This window comes from Wyeomyia smithii, chromosome 2 (assembly GCF_029784165.1).
Source record: "Wyeomyia smithii strain HCP4-BCI-WySm-NY-G18 chromosome 2, ASM2978416v1, whole genome shotgun sequence".
Classification (NCBI taxonomy): Eukaryota; Metazoa; Arthropoda; class Insecta; order Diptera; family Culicidae; genus Wyeomyia; species Wyeomyia smithii.
In genome coordinates this window covers 31,039,572-31,059,701 of record NC_073695.1, presented here as the reverse complement: position 1 = coordinate 31,059,701, position 20,130 = coordinate 31,039,572, and the positions used below count along the sequence as shown (strand labels likewise).

The following is a 20,130-nucleotide window of genomic DNA, read 5'->3' as shown; positions in this document are numbered from 1 at the left end:
ATTAATTGAATGCTCTTGAAAAAAACTTGTTACGCATAATTTTCGTCTTCGCCTTTATGGTATTTTTTGATGCACGACGCAACTTCCGGCAGGCACTTCGTACTATAAATTTCCCCGTCCACGGCCAGTCAGGAGCGAAAAAAAACCACAGCAACACCTTCTTGGGGAAGTTGGTGTGTGAAATGAACTTCTCCTCGGAGCTTCCTCCAGGAAGAAGTGAAAGTGCCCTGCCATTCCAGGGAGAGATAGGTCTCGCCGTCCATCACCACCGCCACGACGCAACTCAGATCATAGGCAAATTCTCTTCAACTATGAAGTTGGAGAAATCCAACCGGAAACGTACAGGGATGCCAGAAAAACCTACTGGAACCTGTTCTACAGTAAGTTATCAACAGAAGGACTTTTGAAAAAACAAAACATCAAGACTATTCAAGAACTAGAGTCCTCATCTGAGCTAATAACAAGCAAACTTCTTTCTGCTTATACTGAAAGCTGTCCGCTTAAAACGAAGTCATCCAACAAAAGTACGCCTTGGTGGAACAGCACTTTAGAAAAGCTAAGAAAGTCCACTAGGAAACTTTTTAATAAAGCAAAAAACACGGGAAATTGGGAATTTTATAAAAATTCTCTGACTGAATACTACAGGGAAATCAGAAAATCAAGAAGAAATAGCTGGAGACACATGTGCCAAAATATTGAAAACACTACGACTTTGGCTAGGTTACAGAAGGTCCTATCTAAAGATCATTCCAACGGGTTAGGTAGGCTGAGGAAGGGTGATGGTACTTTTACCAACGACGCTCAGGAAACACTTAGTGTTATGATGGAAAGTCACTTCCCAGGGTCATGCGCTATCAACACTGATGAGGTGCGGGATCGTACTGAAATATCTCCTTGTCATAGCATAGCATAGGATAGAAGCTCAGGAATTGGCCGGCACCATATTCAGTGAGTCGAAGATCGAATGGGCAATTGATTCATTTCAGCCTTACAAATCCCCTGGGATGGATGGAATATTGCCAATTATGCTCCAAAAGAGTAAACCGCTAACTATTCCACTCATTACCGAGATTTGTCGCGCTAGTCTAACACTAAATTACATACCTACGAGCTGGAGGCAAACCAAAGTTATATTTATTCTAAAGGCTGGAAGACGCGATAAAACACTTCCAAAAGCCTGCAGACCAATCAGTTTAACATCCATATTTTTGAAAATTATGGAAAACTGATTGATTATCAAATAAAAATCGTTCACTTGACGGTTAATCCCTTGAATAAACTTCAATTTGCTTATCAAAACAACAAATCTACCATAGACGCGTTACATTTGCTGGTTAGCAAAATCGAGAAGACTATCGAAACAAAAGAAATTGCACTGGCTACATTTCTTGACGTCGAAGGAGCATTTGATAATGCCTCCCATCTCTCAATGCGAAAAGCTATGAGCAAGCACGGCATCGATAACATTTTAGTAAATTGGATTCATGCTATGCTCAAACATCGGGAAATCATCGCCCACTTAGGGGGTGTATGCCAAAAGAGAAAAACAACTAAAGGATGTCCGCAAGGGGGTATTCTCTCACCTTTGCTTTGGTCATTAGTTGTTGACGACCTTTTGATAAACCTCACTGAAAGAGGCTTTGAGGTGATTGGTTTTGCTGACGATATAGTAATTATTGTCAGAGGAAAATTCGATTGCGTTATATCCAACCGTATGCAATCGGCCTTAAATTTCGCACTGAAATGGTGCAGGACAGAGGGTTTATCTATAAATCCTTCGAGAACAACTATTATTCCCTTATCACGAAGGAGGAAATACACAATAAAGAAATTACGGCTCGATGGCACTGATCTGAACACATCTACTGAAACTAAGTTTCTAGGAATATGGTTTGATCATAAATTAAACTGGAATACACACATTGAAAATGCAATCAAAAAGGCAACTAGCGCTCTGTGGGTGTGTAGCAGAACCATTGGTTAAAACTGGGGTTTAAAACCCAGGATGATACACTGGTTATATCAAAAAATAATTATACCAAGACTCACCTATGCCTCGCTAGTGTGGTGGCCAAAAACTAATGAAACGGCCGCTCAAACAAAATTAGGCAAACTACAAAGGCTAGCTTGCGTATCAATTTGCGGAGCTATGAGAAGTACTCCGACGAAATCTTTGGAAGCAATTTGTCATTTCCTTCCACTTCATCAAACGGTGCAACTGGAGGCGGTAAAGAGTGCCCTAAGGCTGAACCGTCACAAAAACTTTCTAGACGTAAATCTAACAGGTCACATCGAAATACTGAAAAATTTTCATATAAACGAACTTGTAGTGAGAAACGAAGACTGGCTGGAAAATAAGCCAAATTTCGACACTCCCTATAAAATCATTGAGACCGAACGGGAATCTTGGGAAACAGGAGGTCTAGCAGTTCGACAGGGCTCAATAATCTTTTACACCGATGGTTCAAAAATGAATAAAGCCACCGGAGCTGGCATCACCGGGCCAGGAATAAATGAATATATCTCTATTGGAAACTGGCCAACAGTTTTTCAAGCTGAAATATACGCAATCATGGAATGTGCAAACATCTGTCTAAAAAGAAATTACAGACACGCAAATATCTGTATCTTCTCCGACAGTCAGGCAGCACTCAAAGCGCTTAGAGCACCCATTTGCAAATCAAAACTAGTGTGGGAATGCATTCTTTCACTTCGGCAGCTAGCACAAAAAACCAGGTTTCACCATACTGGGTACCAGGACACTGCGGAATTGAAGGCAATGAAAAAGCCGACTCACTAGCAAGACAAGGCTCTTCTGAAATTTTTATAGGACCAGAACCCTTCTGTGGCGTCTCATTAAGAGCTTTAAAAATAGAACTAGATGAGTGGGAGAGGATGGTCATAAGTAAAATTGGAATGCTGTATCTGGTTTACGGCAATCAAAAATATTTATAAAACCAAACTACGCAAAAACCATGACGCTACTTAGGCTCAAAAAAAAAGACCTAAGTACGATAACAGGACTTTTCACTGGTCACTGTCCGAGTAAGTACCATCTGAAAAAGATGGGCAAACTCAATGACGAGAAATGCCGCTTCTGCGGACTTGAGAATGAAACCTCTGAACACCTACGTTGCGAATGCATAGTATTAATACAACGCAGACTGCGTATTCTCGGTAAAGGATTCCTAAGTCCGTCCGAAATCTGGAACGAAAGCCCTTCTCAGATATTACACTTCATTCGAATTGTGATACCTGACTGGGATACACGTGCAAATCAAAATTGGACATCAACTCAATAATAGTTATGCGCCGAAATTGAATGCACCTAGATTAAGGCGGAGCATACCACAATAGATCTACTACCAATGGTCGCAGTGGTTCAGTCTTATACAAGAAAAAAAAATCTTATTCAGCCGCTGCCCCTGTGTCATTGCCTGCAGCTCCGAGACCAGTGGATGGGACTGCCACTTCCTGACATGTATGTCCATGTTCGCCAGCTACTTTTTCACTGTTAGGCCAAGCGCACCCAGCGATGCAGCCATTTTTCCCTCGGTCTTTCTCCTCAGCATCCTTTGGATCTTCTTGTACTAAGCTGCGAGAAAAATGTGGCCGCCGTGCCTCCACTTACTCCTTTTTGGGTTCACAAAAGTGTCGGGAAAAAAGCTAAAATATGCAAAACTCTGTATGAAAAAATTCTGGAGATGTGTGATCTTTGGCAAAAACGTGTGTTTTGTATGTCCCAATAATCCCTTAGAAAAAAGGTTTCTTGTAAAATGTAAGTAGAAAAAACTGAATTTTAAGTTATTTGCACATAAAATACTCCAAACCTCTGTACTCAATGAAGATAGAAATTTTGTTTATTCAGCACAGAGTAATATTTTTACATTTTCTAAACCTTTGCCAAACAAGCTATTCCTTTTCTTCTCAACTTAAAAAAGTTATTTTTTTTTAGTTGAAGCTTATTAAACTTCCGAGTCTGACACATTAAAATTGTCAGTGGCCATTCATACAAACCAGCGGTTCTCAACCTGGGGTACGCGAAAGAAATTCAGTAATGGCGGAATAAGCAATATTTCTGTACAGTATTTGTTGTTCAAACTTGCTTTTGAAACATGACTGTAGCAAATAAACAAATCATAGTTCAATTTGAAGCCTGAGCTAGACTCCCACTCAGCGTGAATATTTCAACCCAAGGAGTACAATTGATTTAAAAAATATCGCCAAGGGGTACAATTGATTTGAAAAATAAGTCGCTATACAAAGTGTGAGAGCGGCAGTCTCTCAGTTACAAGGTTGATCGAGGATTGCTTGGAACAAGGTACAATAGTTAAGGGTGATCGATATTAGTCTTAGGGACAAACTACCTCCCCAGTAGCTTAATTGACCAAAACACCATGCCAGAGACATCGGAGAATGCGGATTCGAGTCCCGTCTAGACGAGGGAAATTTTTTCTAAGTCTAAATCACACCCTCAGTCCTTGTTCTTTTTTTGCATCCTCGAAAAAAATACACACCTACATTATCTACTTTACTAAAACTGTTTCGAAGACACCATTGTGCTAGGAAAACTGCGAAAGCCGCTATTTACCTCCTGTGTGGACTCAACACTGCGACCAGAAATAACGGATCTATTGTGGTATCGTCCGGGTGTTCGCTGTATTCCGCAGAGTAAGTGACTTTGGTGCTTGTGTGTATGCCCTTCCTTTTTACGCTTATTATTGCTCGCTACCACCGGCCAATATTATCGCCAATTACAATTCCCTTAAGAGGTTCAAATTGAGTGCCCCCCTGACCAGTTTAATTGTGAGAGGGATTTTGTTTTGTCAAGACGTATTCGTCGAGGTTTTGTTTAATTCAACGTGAGGGAAGGATTAATCGGGAGCAGAAAATTAAGTTCGACTTTCGAGTTCATCTGACACGGTATTTGTCTTAATGAGTAACTTAATACCTACAAACACAAAATCAATAAACAATCACATAAATCTATCAACGAACACGAGGTCAGTTTTTGAAAGCTGTTCCTAACATTGAAATCAAACGAATCTGCAACCATCTTAAAACTGACCGACGTGAACTGATCATATTGTACATTGCGTAAGGGCAGGCTCAGCATATATATATATATATATATATATATATATATATATATATATATATATATATATATATATATATATATATATATATATATATATATATATATATATATATATATATATATATATATATATATATATATATATATATATATATATATATATATATATATATATATATATATATATATATATATATATATATATATATCCAGGTGGTCGAGATTTTTCGGAGCATCAGTTTCACCTAGAAGCACTTCGCCTATGAATAAAGCCTGAGCCTCAACACGTCTTTGATCTAGGGTGTGCGTTTCTAAAAGCCGACAACGTTCAGGGAAGAAATGTCAGAGCGTATCGTACAAATTTTCGTTGTACGGATTCAATTCTAGTAATCCAGGAGTTGTAGAATTGACACCGTACAACGGAGCAGAATTCCAAGATAGATCGCACTAAAGAGTAGTACAGCGATCTAAAGGATCTAAAGCAGATCATGGAACTTGTTGGCTATCTAAAACATAAACCCGAGTTGTCGATTAGCTTTAGAGGTGATCAAATTTGTGAAACCCAATATTTCTGTATGCTTACTGAAAAAAAGTTTCTGAAAACATTCACTGGTCGCTGAAGCTGAACGCATACTTACTTTACCAAACAGTCCCAAGCCGAATCGTCTCCATTCCACTCGGTCCATGGCTGCAGCTCGCCAGGGTCCGTAGGTCGTCTTTCATCTAATCTATCCACCTTGCCCGCTGAGCACCTCTCCGTCTCGTCCCTGACGGATTGGTTTCAAGGACCATCTTAAGCGTGCTGTCATCCGACATCCTTACGCTCAGCCCACCGCTACCTGCCAATCTTAGCGGTGTGGACGATAGATGGCTCCCCAAGCAGCTCCTGCAGTTCATGGTTCATTCTGATCAGTGTTTTGTAGATGGTCAACTTGGTGCGGCAGCGAATTGTACATTCCTGCCATAAGGGGCCATCCACATACCACGTGGACAGGTTTTTAACGATTTTGATATAAAATAAAAATAAAAAGTCTGTAGATGTGTGGTCTTTGGTTCACATGCTTTTTTTCACGCATTTTTCACGCAGTCTTCAACCGGTAAAGTGTCCTGTGATACTTAAAATAAAACAAATTGTTTGCTTTAATTTGCTTTTTTGGAAATTTAAACTCTATTTGGTCAACGACTCAGGCAACAAGAAATTGAACAATTCAACAGTCCGAGGCGGATATGCAATGCACTTTTTGATTCTTTTTATGTATCATAAAACCTCACTTATTGCAATTAATTCACAATTTGAATTAAGTAACAAGTAATATCTCAGTGTAAGTAGTAAATTAAAGGCATAGTAAATTTCAATATGCTAAATACAACTTATATTCACAGGTTGCTTTAATACTTTGATTTAAGTTTGGTAAAGTTATAATCTCACACCATCGTGCGCATAAAGTCAAATATATTTTTATCGCTCATTGGCGCTTCAAACTTCTCCCGAAGGGTGTTTTATCATTGGTCTTCAAGAAATAGTTTCCCTTAGCCGTTCTCGGGCAGGCAAAGCCGAGCGGAATCGGATCGCTGGGACAAGCGCCCGTATCCAGTGACAGGATCGAGTTACACTTCACGGCCATCAAGTTTTCCTCGTTGCCGGGATAAACAGTCTCAGCGTAAAGTTCCCAAGCGCGGGCATGAGAGCAGGATGGATTCAAGCAGCCTGGCTGTACGGAGACCACTCTGCAAATATGAAGACATTGATATTACTCAAAATACAAACGGATTTTCAATCACGGCAACGATAATATTACCCATTTGGATAAAAATCCACATCTCCAAGTGGATCACGCTTGCCAAGCACTTTAGCATTACTGTGGATAATATCCACAAAATCAGCATCGCCCCGAGATATTCCGCTCAAAGCTTCACCTTCGTTGAAACATGGATTCGCTGGATCCAAACCGGTTATCCTTGGAATAGACCGTCCGGTTCTGTACTGAAACTCACGCCCAGCAGTACCAACAATGTGGGCCCCCAAACTATGACCGATAAGATGTATAGATGGCAGCTGTACATAGTTGATTAATTCCTCTAAACCTGCTGCTAATCCTTTCCCGAGATCATTCGTGTTAAAAGCCGACCAAGTGTACAAAGTGTCGACGTAGTCGGAAGTATCAATAACGACAAAATTATACCCTCCTCGTGCTTGATAGGCACTGAAAATGGTATCGATCGCTCTGTTGGATCCGTTTATATTGGAAGTCCAACCAGTCACCAATATCACGGTGTCGCATGAATCATTAAAAAGGTCGTGACTCCACAGATCATCGGACTCAAGTAACGGAATAGTGACGTTCTCCTTTTCTGTCATCAATACGTAATTCATTTCCGTGATATTGACCGAGTTCTCCGATTCGGTGGCGTTCGCCGACACCGCTATGGAACCTGCAATGATGAGAAAACTGCTATCTGTCTGTAGTCGATCGATTGTTTGTGATGCTGAGAAGGTATTTACAAATCTTGTTGATAGTAGCGGCCAGTGCCTCTAGTGGAACCCCAGCGATTGATTGCTTGCCAAAGTCAAGCAACTGTTCCGGCGAGAAAATCTGAGGAGTTTTCTCCACGAGACTCTTGGTGGCCTTTCCAACTACCTTCGCGGCATCGTTCGCCTTTTTTGCCAAATCGTTGAAGTCGAAAGCCGTCGCTAAGAAAATGGATGATAGTAGCACTATCAGCAACGCCCCAGCTTTATTCATTGTTCCTGCAAAGTGAACAGATGACGTCAGGTTGTAGTTAATTGTATCTAGTTGTCGTACTAAATCATTGCTAGTTATCGGAAAGAACGCAATGCTGTTGTTACATTCAATCACATTCAGTCACAACATATTCTGAACATTTGAGCTTGAGCCGGCGCGTGTTCAACGCTTGTTAACAACAACGGTGTCAGTGAAGATGATTCATCATACGCACTTCAATGAGCGGAAAAAGTTTCCACGTCGATTCGTGTTCGTCGTTTGAAAGCATTGCAATTTTCATTGCTTTCATAACATAGAAAACAAATATAATGGATTTCGCGCCAACTCATCCGAATGGGCGGGTAGCACTCTCTCAGCATTTAATAAAACTTTAAGGGTTTGTAGACGCTACTAAACTAAGCAAATTTTCATATATTTTTTCGATAATTTATCATTCAAAGAGATCTGAAGTTTTGAAGCCCAACACAAAAAAATTTCATGTCCAACACTGTTTCACGTTGGAAAAGTTTCATGGACCTGGAAAATGAATAAATTTAACGATGCTCAAGCCGGTATTAATATTTTTAAGAGCTCATTTTTTCAGAATTTATTGCGACTCCAACAGATATAAAGATTATGAACTGAAAAACTACCGAGGCAACAACAGCACAAACTAAAAATATCGGGACACTGAAAATACAAATATTATTTCAAATTACTCAAACAATTTCGATTTCGAAATAACTGAAAAAATGAATGATTTTAAACATGGCGGCAACAATAAAAAAAGTTATAACTTTTCAGAGTACCAGCAGCTAAAATATTTTTTTCTCTAATTCACAAGCCAATTTTTAGTGAGGTGTCTTTGAAGAACTATGAAAATTGTAACCGATGTTCAAACATCGTTGTACTTCTATATCGTTATAACACTGTTTCAAACTACTTTTCAAATAATTTGTGTTTAGGTGTTTTAGACAACCAAGGATTTGTAACTCTTAGTTTCTAAAAAAACTGAATAAAAATGTGGGACTCAAATTTTCAATTCTTAGATTGTTTTTGATGAAATAAATGTCAATAGTGCAAGTTCTACAAAAAAATCAGACAAAAAACTACATAAATGTATTCCGGAGCATAAATGTATTCCGGAGCATTAATCCGGAGTATTAATAAAAACTGTCCAGGCTTGCTCATCCATTTGCTAATGGCCCAGAATACGAAAAAAACTTAACATCAGAAAACGTCTCCTCTTCTTTGATGATATGGTTTATTTTCACACTCGAATAATAAAAATCTCTCAAGAATCCAGCGCAAGGTTATGCGAAAAAAAAAATACTTCCGTTGCACTTATTAACATTGCAGATTTTAATTTGAATGTTCTCAATTACATTCAATGATATGCATTACACTATACCTATTTCGAAACTTCAAGTTATTATGTTGTATATCAATATTGTGTAGATAGTATTTCATTAAACTGAACTTAACCTTCTGTTACTCATCGAGCTTCAAGACGCGCATAAATACGCATTAATAAAAACCGAGCTTCTCAACATACGTAACTATCTGACAATCACTGAAATTGATTGTTGTCGCTAATCACTAGCGCATCCACTAAGCATCATGTTTCTCGACTGCGGGGCTGAAGCAAACTAACAATAAAATGGTAATTAAATAATTTGATGCTAAGCTCAGCGAGCGTTGTTTTTTACTGTTTCACTGGTTTCGATTCATCACATCCAATTTCTTCTTAAAAAAGTTATAATTTAGAATTGTATCAATGCTCAAAATGATCCTTATGTCCTGTCTTTAATGATTCAGATCGCTTCCTTAAATATTATAATGTGCCTAGTTGACTCCAGCGCACCTGTATTTTCAATCGTACCAAAACTACTAACGAAATTCCCGTCTCGGATACGCCGCACAGCCTGAACTATTCACCGTTAATATCCTGCGACACGCTTCACCAGCTTGTTGATCGTCTGGATCATCGAATCAGACTATTCTAACGTCTGAGAAAATATTAAATTTTATACCCATTATTCTACAATGAAATTTTCACGTCGCTCTACTCGAATTAGAATAGAATGCAAGTTGTGACAGCGATGTCGACGCTGCTTGGCGTCGTCGTTTATCTTCATCGTCTGGTAAACATATCGATGCTTAAACGCGCCAATAGCGGGAGGGAACAAAAAACACTTATATACTTTCACGTGGCTTGTTTTTCCCACGTTGATTTACTTTGAGTCATTAAAAGTAAAACTGTGCACTGGAGATCTGAAAAAATAATACTCTCATATTAGGTCAACCCTACTGTCCCCATGGCGACTTACGGCTGAGATAAACGATAGGTGGAGCTCCTATTGGAATTTTGAATCGATTGCTTACAGAATTCATAAGTTGCCTTCGCACGACGGGTAATACAGTTCTCGATTTGATTGAAAAAGCGCTCAAAGCGGTATGTACCACATAGAGCTACAGCAAAGTGTCACGTTGTCATTAAATTCACTCGGCAATACATTATTCCTTTGCACGAGATCGCCAGTTGCAATGCTAACCAGTTATCTCAAAGTGCACCTGCTGTTAATGGTTTACAGGAAACGTTCCTCTTACAGTAACAACACAGCCGACTTTACTCCGATTGAATTATTGTTATTTCCGAAATAGTATTATCGTTCGAATGTCTTAACTGACAACAAGTTGGTTGGTTGGACGTTGATCTCATTATCAAATTCCTTATATGATTATCAATCTATGCACTGCCCTAATGTCTTCATAATTAAACGTGAGAACTAGCATACGGATTATATTCATAATTTAACTTACTCATAACAACTTTTTTCGACTGCAAGTGGTGACATAATCCAAGTAGTCTTAGACAGAAATAACACTTTCAGGAACCAGTTTTTTTGGAACCCTACATACTCACGAAACATCTAATTGTAGCAATTAGTTAAAATTTACTATACTCTAATCTTCCTGATGCAAACGCATTGTGCACCACAATATAGAAGCGGTTCCCCGTTTAACTTTGAGTATCAGTCATAATTCATTACGTATTCACTGGAGACACAACCGAACTGAAATGAAATGCTAATTCGGTTCCGATTTATCATGTATTCCGAGCTTGACTTGACTTCTCCATGTGGATAGCAGCATGTTTCGAGAGGAATCCCATTCTTCAAGTTTGATATACGTAAGTAGTTACCTGCAGATGAACTGTTTAATACTGCAGCTGAACTATGAATAAATAGTCCGGAGAAGTGTTAGGGTAGGGTACTTTGCACCACTACATCAATAAGATTCAAAGGACTATATTATAACCTAAGACAGTTTCCCTGATATTAACTATAGAATTTGAAATTACTTTCTAATGTTCAAAGAAAAAAGGGGTTTTCTTGATTATTCCTGATAGGAAACCCTCTACTCTCTTCATGGTAATCATGTTAATAAACATGAACTAAAGCAGCTGCTATATCAAGTCCTTCTTAGTAATGTACCATCTAGTACATATTGACTTTGTAAACCGGGTTAAGCATGCCGTTTCTTGACTTGTATTTAATTTATATAAAAGGATTTCCAAGAAAGCTTTAGCAATCACTGTCAAAACGGAAGTTTCAAAAGTGCAAAGTGGTCCAACGGGCCGGATTCCACTTAGTACAACGAAGTAAACACATTTTGTATGCTTGTGTATTGTATTTCAATCTCAACAATCTTCACCTTTCTCAAAGATAACTTAACCGAATTTCAGCGTCGAATACTACCTATTCATTAGAATTGTACTTTTTGTTTAAACACTATTTATAATAATGTGAAAATAACAAATCTGTTATCTCACATGTATTATGACCGATTTGAACCAAGATATTGTCAAAAAACGGGCTTTTGCGTCCGATATTGCACTCTACCTCTGATTTATCGGTTATCAGGTGTGAAACCATCCAGGGTGGCACGAATCAGTCTAATTAGTTTTGTAGGAAAACCATGCTGGCGCATGATCTGCCATAACTCATTTATCTTAACTGAGTCGTACGCTGCCCTGAAGTCTATGAACACATGATGAGTCTGCAACCTATATTCTCGAAATTTATCGAGGATTTGTCGCAATGCAAACAAGAGTTATTCCTCGATATATTCTCAATATCAATCCTACTCATTTTGACACTTCTGTCTTTCTTGCCGTTCAGCAGCACACTAATAGCGAATTTCTTTTTTCCACCAGCTCACCTCGTTTGGCCTGGAAGCAACAACTGCTTCTTTATTCGCTCGATTATGACCCAGTATGGTCCTCCGGCGAGACAGGGGGTTGGTGCAGGCCTTACAAGCCAGCCGTAAAAATCATCAGTACAGAAAGCAAACAATGTAAATTCGGACCTGAACAATCGGCATAGACCCAGGTAACGAAAACGGACTAACGATTGATCATGAAACTGCAAGTCCCTTAATTTTTTTGGAAGAACACACACGAGCTGGGCACAGCTTTTATGGGTGAAATGCAGAAGCGCGTGATTGGGTGGTGCCAATCGACAACAGAATGTGCAAGTTGAGGATTAGAGGCCGTTTCTTTAATGTGAGCATAGTTAACGTGCACAGCCCTCACCTAGGAAGTAACGACGACGATAAGAACGCCTTTTCCGCGCAGCTGGAGCGTTCATACGATAGCTGCCCAATACATGACGCCAAAATCGTTACCGGAGATCTTAACGCTTAGGTAGGCCAGAAGGAGGAATTCAGACCGCTTATTGGATATTATGGATGTCCGAACCTACCGTGGTGCAAACGTCGATTCTGCCCACTATCTTTTGATGGTCAAAATGCGCCAAGGACTTTCGATTGTCAACAACATCCGCAACCGTTGCCCGCCACGGTATGACCTGGAGCGACTCAAATTCTCCGAAGTCGTTACTGAATACGTGCAAAGCCTTGAGGCAGCACTGCCGGAAGAGGGTGAACTCATCGAAGCCCCTCTAGAGGGCTGCTGGAGTAATGTAAAAGCAGCCATTAACAGCGCAGCGGAAGGTGCTATAGGGTCCGTCGAGAGGAATCGACGCAACGGCTGGTTCGACAAGGAGTGTCAGACTATTCTAAACGAGAAGAATGCAATGCGGGCATTGATGGGCCTGCAGACCCACCTGCTCCGGGACAAGAAGTGCCACCTGGAAAAAGAGGAGTGTGAGGAAATGGAGCAGCTGTATCGTTCGCAAAAAACACGTAAGTAACGCATCCCGCGCCGGCTATGTGCCGCAAGCCGAAATGTGTCGGGATAAGGATAGAGGAATCGTGAGGTGATCAACAGGTGGAAGCAGCACTACAATGAACACCTGAATGGCTCAGAGCCAGATGACCAAGACGGCAGGAGAAACGACTTCGTCAGCACAGCGGATGAGGGAGACATTCCGACCCCTACGATAGGTGAAGTTAAGGATGTCATCAAGCAGCTCAAGAACAACAAATCAGCTGGAAAAGATGGAATCGCAGCGGAGCTTATCAAACTGGGCTCGGATAGGTTGGCTTCCTGTCCGCACCAGCTGATAGTCAGGATCTGGGATACAGAACTGCTACTGGAGGAGTGGAAGGAGGGAGTAATATGCCCAACATGCAAGAAGGGCGACAAGTTGGAACGTGAGAACTATCGAGCGATCACGATTCTCAACGCAGCCTACAAAGTGCTCTCCCAGATCGTCTTTCGCCGTCTCTCGCCGCTAGCAGGGAGGTTTGTTGGAAGTTATCAAACCGGTTTTGTGGGTGGGCAATCGACAACGGACCAAATATTCACGCTGCAGCAGATCCTCCAAAAGTCTCGCGAATACCAAGTCCCTACGCACCAGCTATTCATCGATTTCAAGACCGCCTACGATACTATCGACCGTGTAGAGCTATGGAGAATCATGGACGAAAATGGTTTCCTTGCAAAACAAAGAAGACTGATCAAGGCCACGATGGATGGTGTACAGTGCTGTGTGAAGATTTCGGGTGCGTTATCAAGCCCGTTTGAAACACGCAAGGGACTTCGACAAGGCTACGGTCTTTCTTGTCTCCTGTTCAACATTGCGCTTGAAGGTGTTATTGAACGTGCGGCCTTCAACATGCGGGGCACGATCTTCAATAAATCCAGCCAGTTAATCTGCTTCGCTGACGACGTGGACCTTGTTGGAAGGACCTTCCAAGCGGTTGCTGAACAGTACACCAAACTGAAACGTGGAGCAGAAAAGGTTGGATTGAAAGTGAATACGTCAAAGACTAAGTATCTGCTAGCGGAAGGAACCGAGCGCGATAGAGCTCGCAAAGACAGTAGCGTAATAATTGACAGAGACGAGTTCGAGGTGTTTGACGAATTTGTATACCTCGTATCTTTGGTAACGTCAGACAACAACTGCAGTAGAGAAATCCGGAGCTTGTAGTATTGTAGATGGAATTCGTGCCACGAGCTGGAGCAACTCTACGGCGAACCCAGCATACAGAAAATTGCGAAAGCTGGAAGGGTACAATGGGCGGGACATGTTGTAAGAATGCCAGACAACAATCCCGCAAAAATGGTGTTCGTCTCGAATCCGGCCGGTACAAGACGTAGAGGTGCACAACGAGCTAGGTGGTTAGACCAAGTGGAGCAAGATCTTGGAAGTGTGGGACTCTCAAGAAACTGGAGACAAGCTGCTATGGACCGAGGACGTTGGCGTAACATTGTGACGCAGGTGAAATCCTGAGGGATGTTTCACCAGGAAAGTAAGTAGTATGACCCAGTATTGACCTGGCGTGCTGCCCGAAGCGCACTGTTAAATTTGTCAGCATCAACCCGCCACCGCACGTGCGTAGTCCGTAAACAATTATCTGGCATCTCTTTCTCACTTGCGTCGTAAATTGCGATGTCGTTTCTTCATCATCATCATCATTTCACATGACAGTGGCATACACACTTAGATTTTATTGCCGAGAACTCAACAGCTGATAAATACAGCGAAATATTTTACAAGCTTTCGGCACAATTTTCAAGAATTTCGGCAAACAAAATGTCAATACATGCTGATTTACGGTAGATCGATATATTTGCTTAATGTTCGTCGAAATATATCGCTGAGATTTGTTGAAAACTTCGTCGCGCTCGATCACCTGTTGGGAAGTTTGCCGAGATAAATTATGGGTGTAGACACGTTTGTATAAGCTCCTCACATCGTGCCTGGAGAAAAAGCCCTCCGTCTCCACAAGAATCCGCTCCCAATTCTGACGTTTCTTACGGCGATGTAGTCTCTTTTCAGTGGTTCTAGCAGCTCGATATCTCCCTACGTTCTGCCGTGTCACAGCCGTAGCTAACATTGGACATCTGGCTTATCGGTGACATAGGTGACATCTTCTTCTCATCCGTCGTTCGCTGGCACCCAGCGTCAAACCACTCGTTGGGCGTGGTTGTCGTAGCTGTATCCAGGGTCGGATTTAGACGCTGGAGGCCCGGGGCGAATTTGTCTGTGAGGCCCTCTTTTCTTAAAACATTTATAGGTAACGTTCTGGAAGGTGACGAGCAAAAAAAAGGTCGCCTGAGGACTAGGGGGGCCCCTTGATCAGTACTGCTGATCGTGCTTTAGATATGTCTCCACCGTTCGTTCAGGTTTCATCTACTCATCAATACGTTGGACAACCAGAAAAGATTTTGGATACACGAGATAAAGCTAAAGCACAATGGATACGTTGCGGCTGTGTTTGCAGCAATTTTACAGCCCATATGTTAATGATTAAATGTATGCAAATCATTGATCTATTTTCTATGATAATATTTAGAAAATTACTATTCAATTTCAATCGTGCCTATACCATTCTCAAGCTATCGCAAAAAATTAAAAAAAATATTTTCAATTGTTTTGAAAATAAAATTATTATTTGATTATTTCCATACAACACCCCTAGATGAATAATTGTCCTCTTGAAGATAGTTTTCTACTATGTTCTTGTATAAGCTTTGCTAGTGTCTAGAATTGGAAGAATCCTTTCCGCTTGGCGTGAACTGCATCCCTTTTGAAACTAAAATATTCGTTTTCGCTTCAGAAAAGTTTGGTAGAGTTTTCTGTTCTGACAGTCGAGTTAACCTTTTAGGTGGATTCTTGGTTATTCAGACAACATCGGTAAAAAAGACCGTTAAATTCTCAAGACGCTAAACGCTAATTACCAGAAGCTGATAAATGTCTGGATGCTCAGATAAAACGAGTTCAGTATTGGGAGCGAAAATCAGGTAATAAAAAAATGTGTTATTTCTGGGCATTTATTAATTGTGTTTACTCAGTACTGCGCTACTCAGTACTAAGCCATCTCTACTTCGTTGCTCTGAAACTTAAGCTTGATCAAAATTGCATTCGGATTGGTAACATCTGCCACCGTCAGCTCCTGGCCATCCTTCAAACCGAGCTCACCAAGGGACATAGTGAGATTCGCTCTGGTCGCTTCTTCGATACTTTTCACCGCCGCCATGTAAAGCGTTTTGTTTTTCCCGTTGATAGTCGCCGTCAGACCTGGACTTTTCATCTGAAAATCAACACTATCACACAAATGCTGAATCAAATCCTGCAAAGTCATTGTATTTGGATCAACCACATCGATGGGACGAGGCACTTGGCTGCAGGCAAGACAATCCGATTTTTTCTCCGCCTCGTAGGTGTATGAATAGATGCCATCACTGTCATTGAAGACCATGTAGTTGTTCAAGATCTCGCAACAGCTGGATGCCACTTTGAACACCTCAGTAGCGCAAGCTGCTGCGATTACGGCGTTGGTGCTTGCCACCGCTGGGATAATATTCTTCAGGACACCCTGTACCAATCGATACGACAGTCCAGTAATATTATAGGTGTTCGCTCGTTCTTGCGCTTTCTCGTAAACCCAGGTAATATGTTGCGGATCGTCGCCGTCTAACGCAATGTCTGTACCGAAGGGGTTTTCTTTGGGCCATTGTATAATCTTCACATATTCGATGCAATGTTCCGGCAATCTTGGAGTATTTGCAATCGTACATAACGGGTAGCTGATTTGCGGTGGAAACAAGTCCAGTGTGCAATCGATGCATGCCGTCATCCCGGGTAAAATAACCCTGGCGTTTCCCTTAAAGCCTTCGGTTCCCCCATCGACTAGTGGTATAATAGACGTCTCATCCACCGAACCATCCTCTTCATACTCCAGCACCGAAATCAGCATACCGTTAATCCAACGACGAGCCACAATCGAATCCAAGCCGCAAACGATAATATGAAACTGCCTGTAAAAACTCGAATCAAAATCCTGAATCTTGCAGAAATGTGGTGTAACAGTGCAGCCTGGTACGCGTCCATTGATAAAAGCTGCTGCACATTCCGCTTTCGACTTTCCTATGTCCGCTCTGCGAAACAAAAACTGCCGGTTCAAGTTGGACAGTTCAATCGTATCCATATCAATAACGTGGATGTCTCGAAAGCCCATCAGCGCTAAATCCTTCAGCAACTCACACCCCAAACCACCAGCTCCTGCAATCGAAAAGCGTTAATTCCTCTCTACACCCGAGAATCACAACTACCTACCGACAACCAAAATTTTGCAAGTATCTAGCAAAAACTCCAGCGTCTCCGTTGAGGCAGCGAAATTAGGCGGACAGAAGGGTCCGGAACGTTCAAGAATCTTGCGCAAATGACTCCATCTCTTATTATGCACTCCACTAGACTGGCAGGATGAATCCATTTTTTTCAGTAAACTATTTAAAATCTAATTAGCTAAAAAAGACTTTCCTTTGCGCTCCTCAAAGTAGGATCTGTCTGTGATAATAACAAACCGGTATTTTGACAGCTGATATAGTGATATGATTGAAGTGAATGAAAGAGAACGAAGAGAACTGATAACTTTTCTAAAGATCGTAACTAAAGAGATTGGCGAAAAAGGCTGTACACGGAAAAAGTGAAACTTGAGAGCACAAAGCTAGAACCAAATTTTTTTTGTTCTATTTGTGGCCTAAAACAATCTTAAATTTTAGGAAGTCGAATGTTTTTGTTTCCGCCTGGAGCACTGTATTATAAATTTGTATTCAGCTTTTTACGCACCATAATGGCGGATGCTATCACGCGTGTTCGTAATTTGCAAACCTCTCTGCTTACGTCAGTTTTGTGATTTCTGAAATTTTGGCAACACTAATAGCGAATTTCTTTATTCCACAGAGTCAGTGGAAATTTACGCAGGAATTCGCTCTGACTGAGTTACGGTGTTGCCACCTTCAATTTGTTTACTCTATGAGTGCAGAAGATAGGAATTTTTTCAAGGGAGAATGTGACAGCAACTATTTTGGTAATTCTCCCTAAAATTCGCTTACGGACAGTTCAATGTGTGTGAAGGAGATGATTTAATTCCGTCAGGGCGAATAGAGAAGCGATATTGCGATTTACAATGCAAGAAAGAGATGTCAGATAGCCCCAGGTGGGCTCTGCGAATAAAGAAATTCGCTATAAGGTGGCCAGATTTATTATTTTCCTTGCGAAATACATGAAGAGTAGGCTCTCCCAAAAAAAATCGATGTTGAAAAAGTCAAGGTGCTCAGCCCTAAATTGAAAGATAATGTTATGTCGTTTTGGTTTTCGCGGTGTAGCTACACTTTTTCCGTGCTATACTTTGCAGCTTCAAATAAAACATTTTCAGTGTCATTGCATTGGTATGCGTTATAATGGGATTCGTTTTGTTTTGGTCATTATTGCATTCGTCATTTTGTCTCGTTTCCATTTCTGCTGAGAAAAAATTTACCTGACACTTTACCACGTGGAACGAAAACCAAAACAAACCAGTTTTGACACACATGTGAATATGTTGGTAACTTCCTACAGTACACTCTGCTTTTTCGGGTGTCGTCAGGGAGAGAAAAAGTGTAGGGAGAGACAGAAAAAGGGTAGTCCGAAAAGTCAATAAAACATTTTCGGTGTCAAAAGTGTCGTTTGAGTGTAGCTACACCGCGAAAACGAAAACGACATTATTTATAGCATTTTTTTAGAACATTTCGACTTTCTAAAAAATCGTTTTCAGGTTGCCCAAACGTGATTTGTTGTCGTTCTCGTTTTCGCGGTGTAGCTACCCTTTATCCGTGCTATACTTTGCAGCTTCAAATAAAACATTTTCAGTGTCATTGCATTGGTATGCGTAATAATGGGATAGCTGTCAATTCGTTTTGTTTTGGTCATTATCGCATTCGTCATTTTGTCTCGTTTCCATTTCATATGTCCATCTCGCAAATGTGCTGAGAAAAAATTTACCTGACACTTTACCACGTGGAACGAAAACCAAAACAAACCAGTTTTGACACACATGTGAATATGTTGGTAACTTCCTACAGTACACTCTGCTGTTTTCGGGTGTCATCAGTGACAGAAAAAGTGGAGAGACAGAAAAAGGGTAGCACGAAAAATCAAATAAAACATTTTCGGTGTAAAAGTGACGTTTGAGTGTAGCTACACCGCGAAAACGAAAACGACATACGAAAAAATGACTTTTTCAAGCTACAAAACCACTCTTCTGCACTTTTTTCAAATCTGTTCGATTCCTAAATTTTTCCATATATTTTTTTATTTTTGTGGGGTTATTTTTGAATATTTTGCATGGTTTGGTTCAGCATCACATTCAATTATTTGACTCACAGAGCCCATTGAACATCACAAAAAAGTGAATTTTTCTCATAATTTTCAGATAAAACACCTCAAAACACATATAAAATTTTTTTTTGATCAAGAATTCAAATTTTAACTGCAAAGCGGGATTCATGACGAAAATTTGCATGAAAAAAGATCCTTGATATCTTATCGGCGGGCTGAGATATTGGCGTTTTTACATGTGATGAAAAACTATGCATTTTGTCAAAAATGCCACTAAAGCTCAATATATTTATTGCACAATGTTTTATTTTGCTATTTGTGCGTATAATTTCCTAAATGGTGATTCAAATGTTGATTATAGCCATAAGGAATGTTTGGAGATGTTTCAGGATTTTCAAAAATGCATCTTTTATTGCAAAAAAATGGGTGATCAATCCACCAATGAGTGTGATAAAAAATTTACTCTTCGACCAGAATAAGATAGACGCAAGGTGTCTTCGACAAAGATTTAGGTTATCTTAAAATTAGAAAATTTACCGAAGACGTCATGTTTCTATCTCTTACATATTACGAGCAACATTGAGTTTTCTATTAGAAGGCACTAAAAATCACAATTTTCCTTCTAACTTTTTTCGCAGGTTTTCCGAATTTTTAAACCTTCTACTAAGTTATCATCCATCCAAAAATGCATTTATTTTCTGAACATCGTTATTTGTTATCTCCCAAAATAAAA

At 40.4% G+C, this 20,130-nt stretch overlaps 2 protein-coding genes across 4 annotated transcripts; both read right to left on the bottom strand.

The window, feature by feature from the left end:
• Positions 1-6,451: 6,451 nt before the first annotated feature.
• On the bottom strand, positions 6,452-10,769 carry LOC129721578 (vitellogenin-1-like). 3 transcript variants are annotated; one of them, XM_055674312.1, is made up of 4 exons: positions 10,648-10,769; positions 7,605-7,850; positions 6,901-7,534; positions 6,452-6,829 (listed from the first exon to the last, which is right to left on the bottom strand). In XM_055674312.1, the coding sequence occupies exons 1-4, from the start codon at positions 10,649-10,651 to the stop codon at positions 6,568-6,570; spliced, it is 1,146 nt and encodes a 381-aa protein (XP_055530287.1). In that variant the 5' UTR covers positions 10,652-10,769; the 3' UTR covers positions 6,452-6,567. The 3 variants fall into 3 exon arrangements, with proteins under 3 accessions (XP_055530287.1, XP_055530288.1, XP_055530289.1); XM_055674313.1 differs by lacking the exon at positions 10,648-10,769 and adding an exon at positions 9,689-9,844; XM_055674314.1 differs by lacking the exon at positions 10,648-10,769 and adding an exon at positions 9,707-9,834.
• Positions 10,770-16,068: 5,299 nt separating this feature from the next.
• Positions 16,069-17,623, bottom strand: LOC129721575 (nedd8-activating enzyme E1 catalytic subunit). The gene is made up of 2 exons (XM_055674307.1): positions 17,355-17,623; positions 16,069-17,300 (listed from the first exon to the last, which is right to left on the bottom strand). Exons 1-2 carry the CDS (start codon positions 17,509-17,511, stop codon positions 16,108-16,110), a joined length of 1,350 nt encoding a protein of 449 aa, XP_055530282.1. The 5' UTR covers positions 17,512-17,623; the 3' UTR covers positions 16,069-16,107.
• Positions 17,624-20,130: the final 2,507 nt, after the last annotated feature.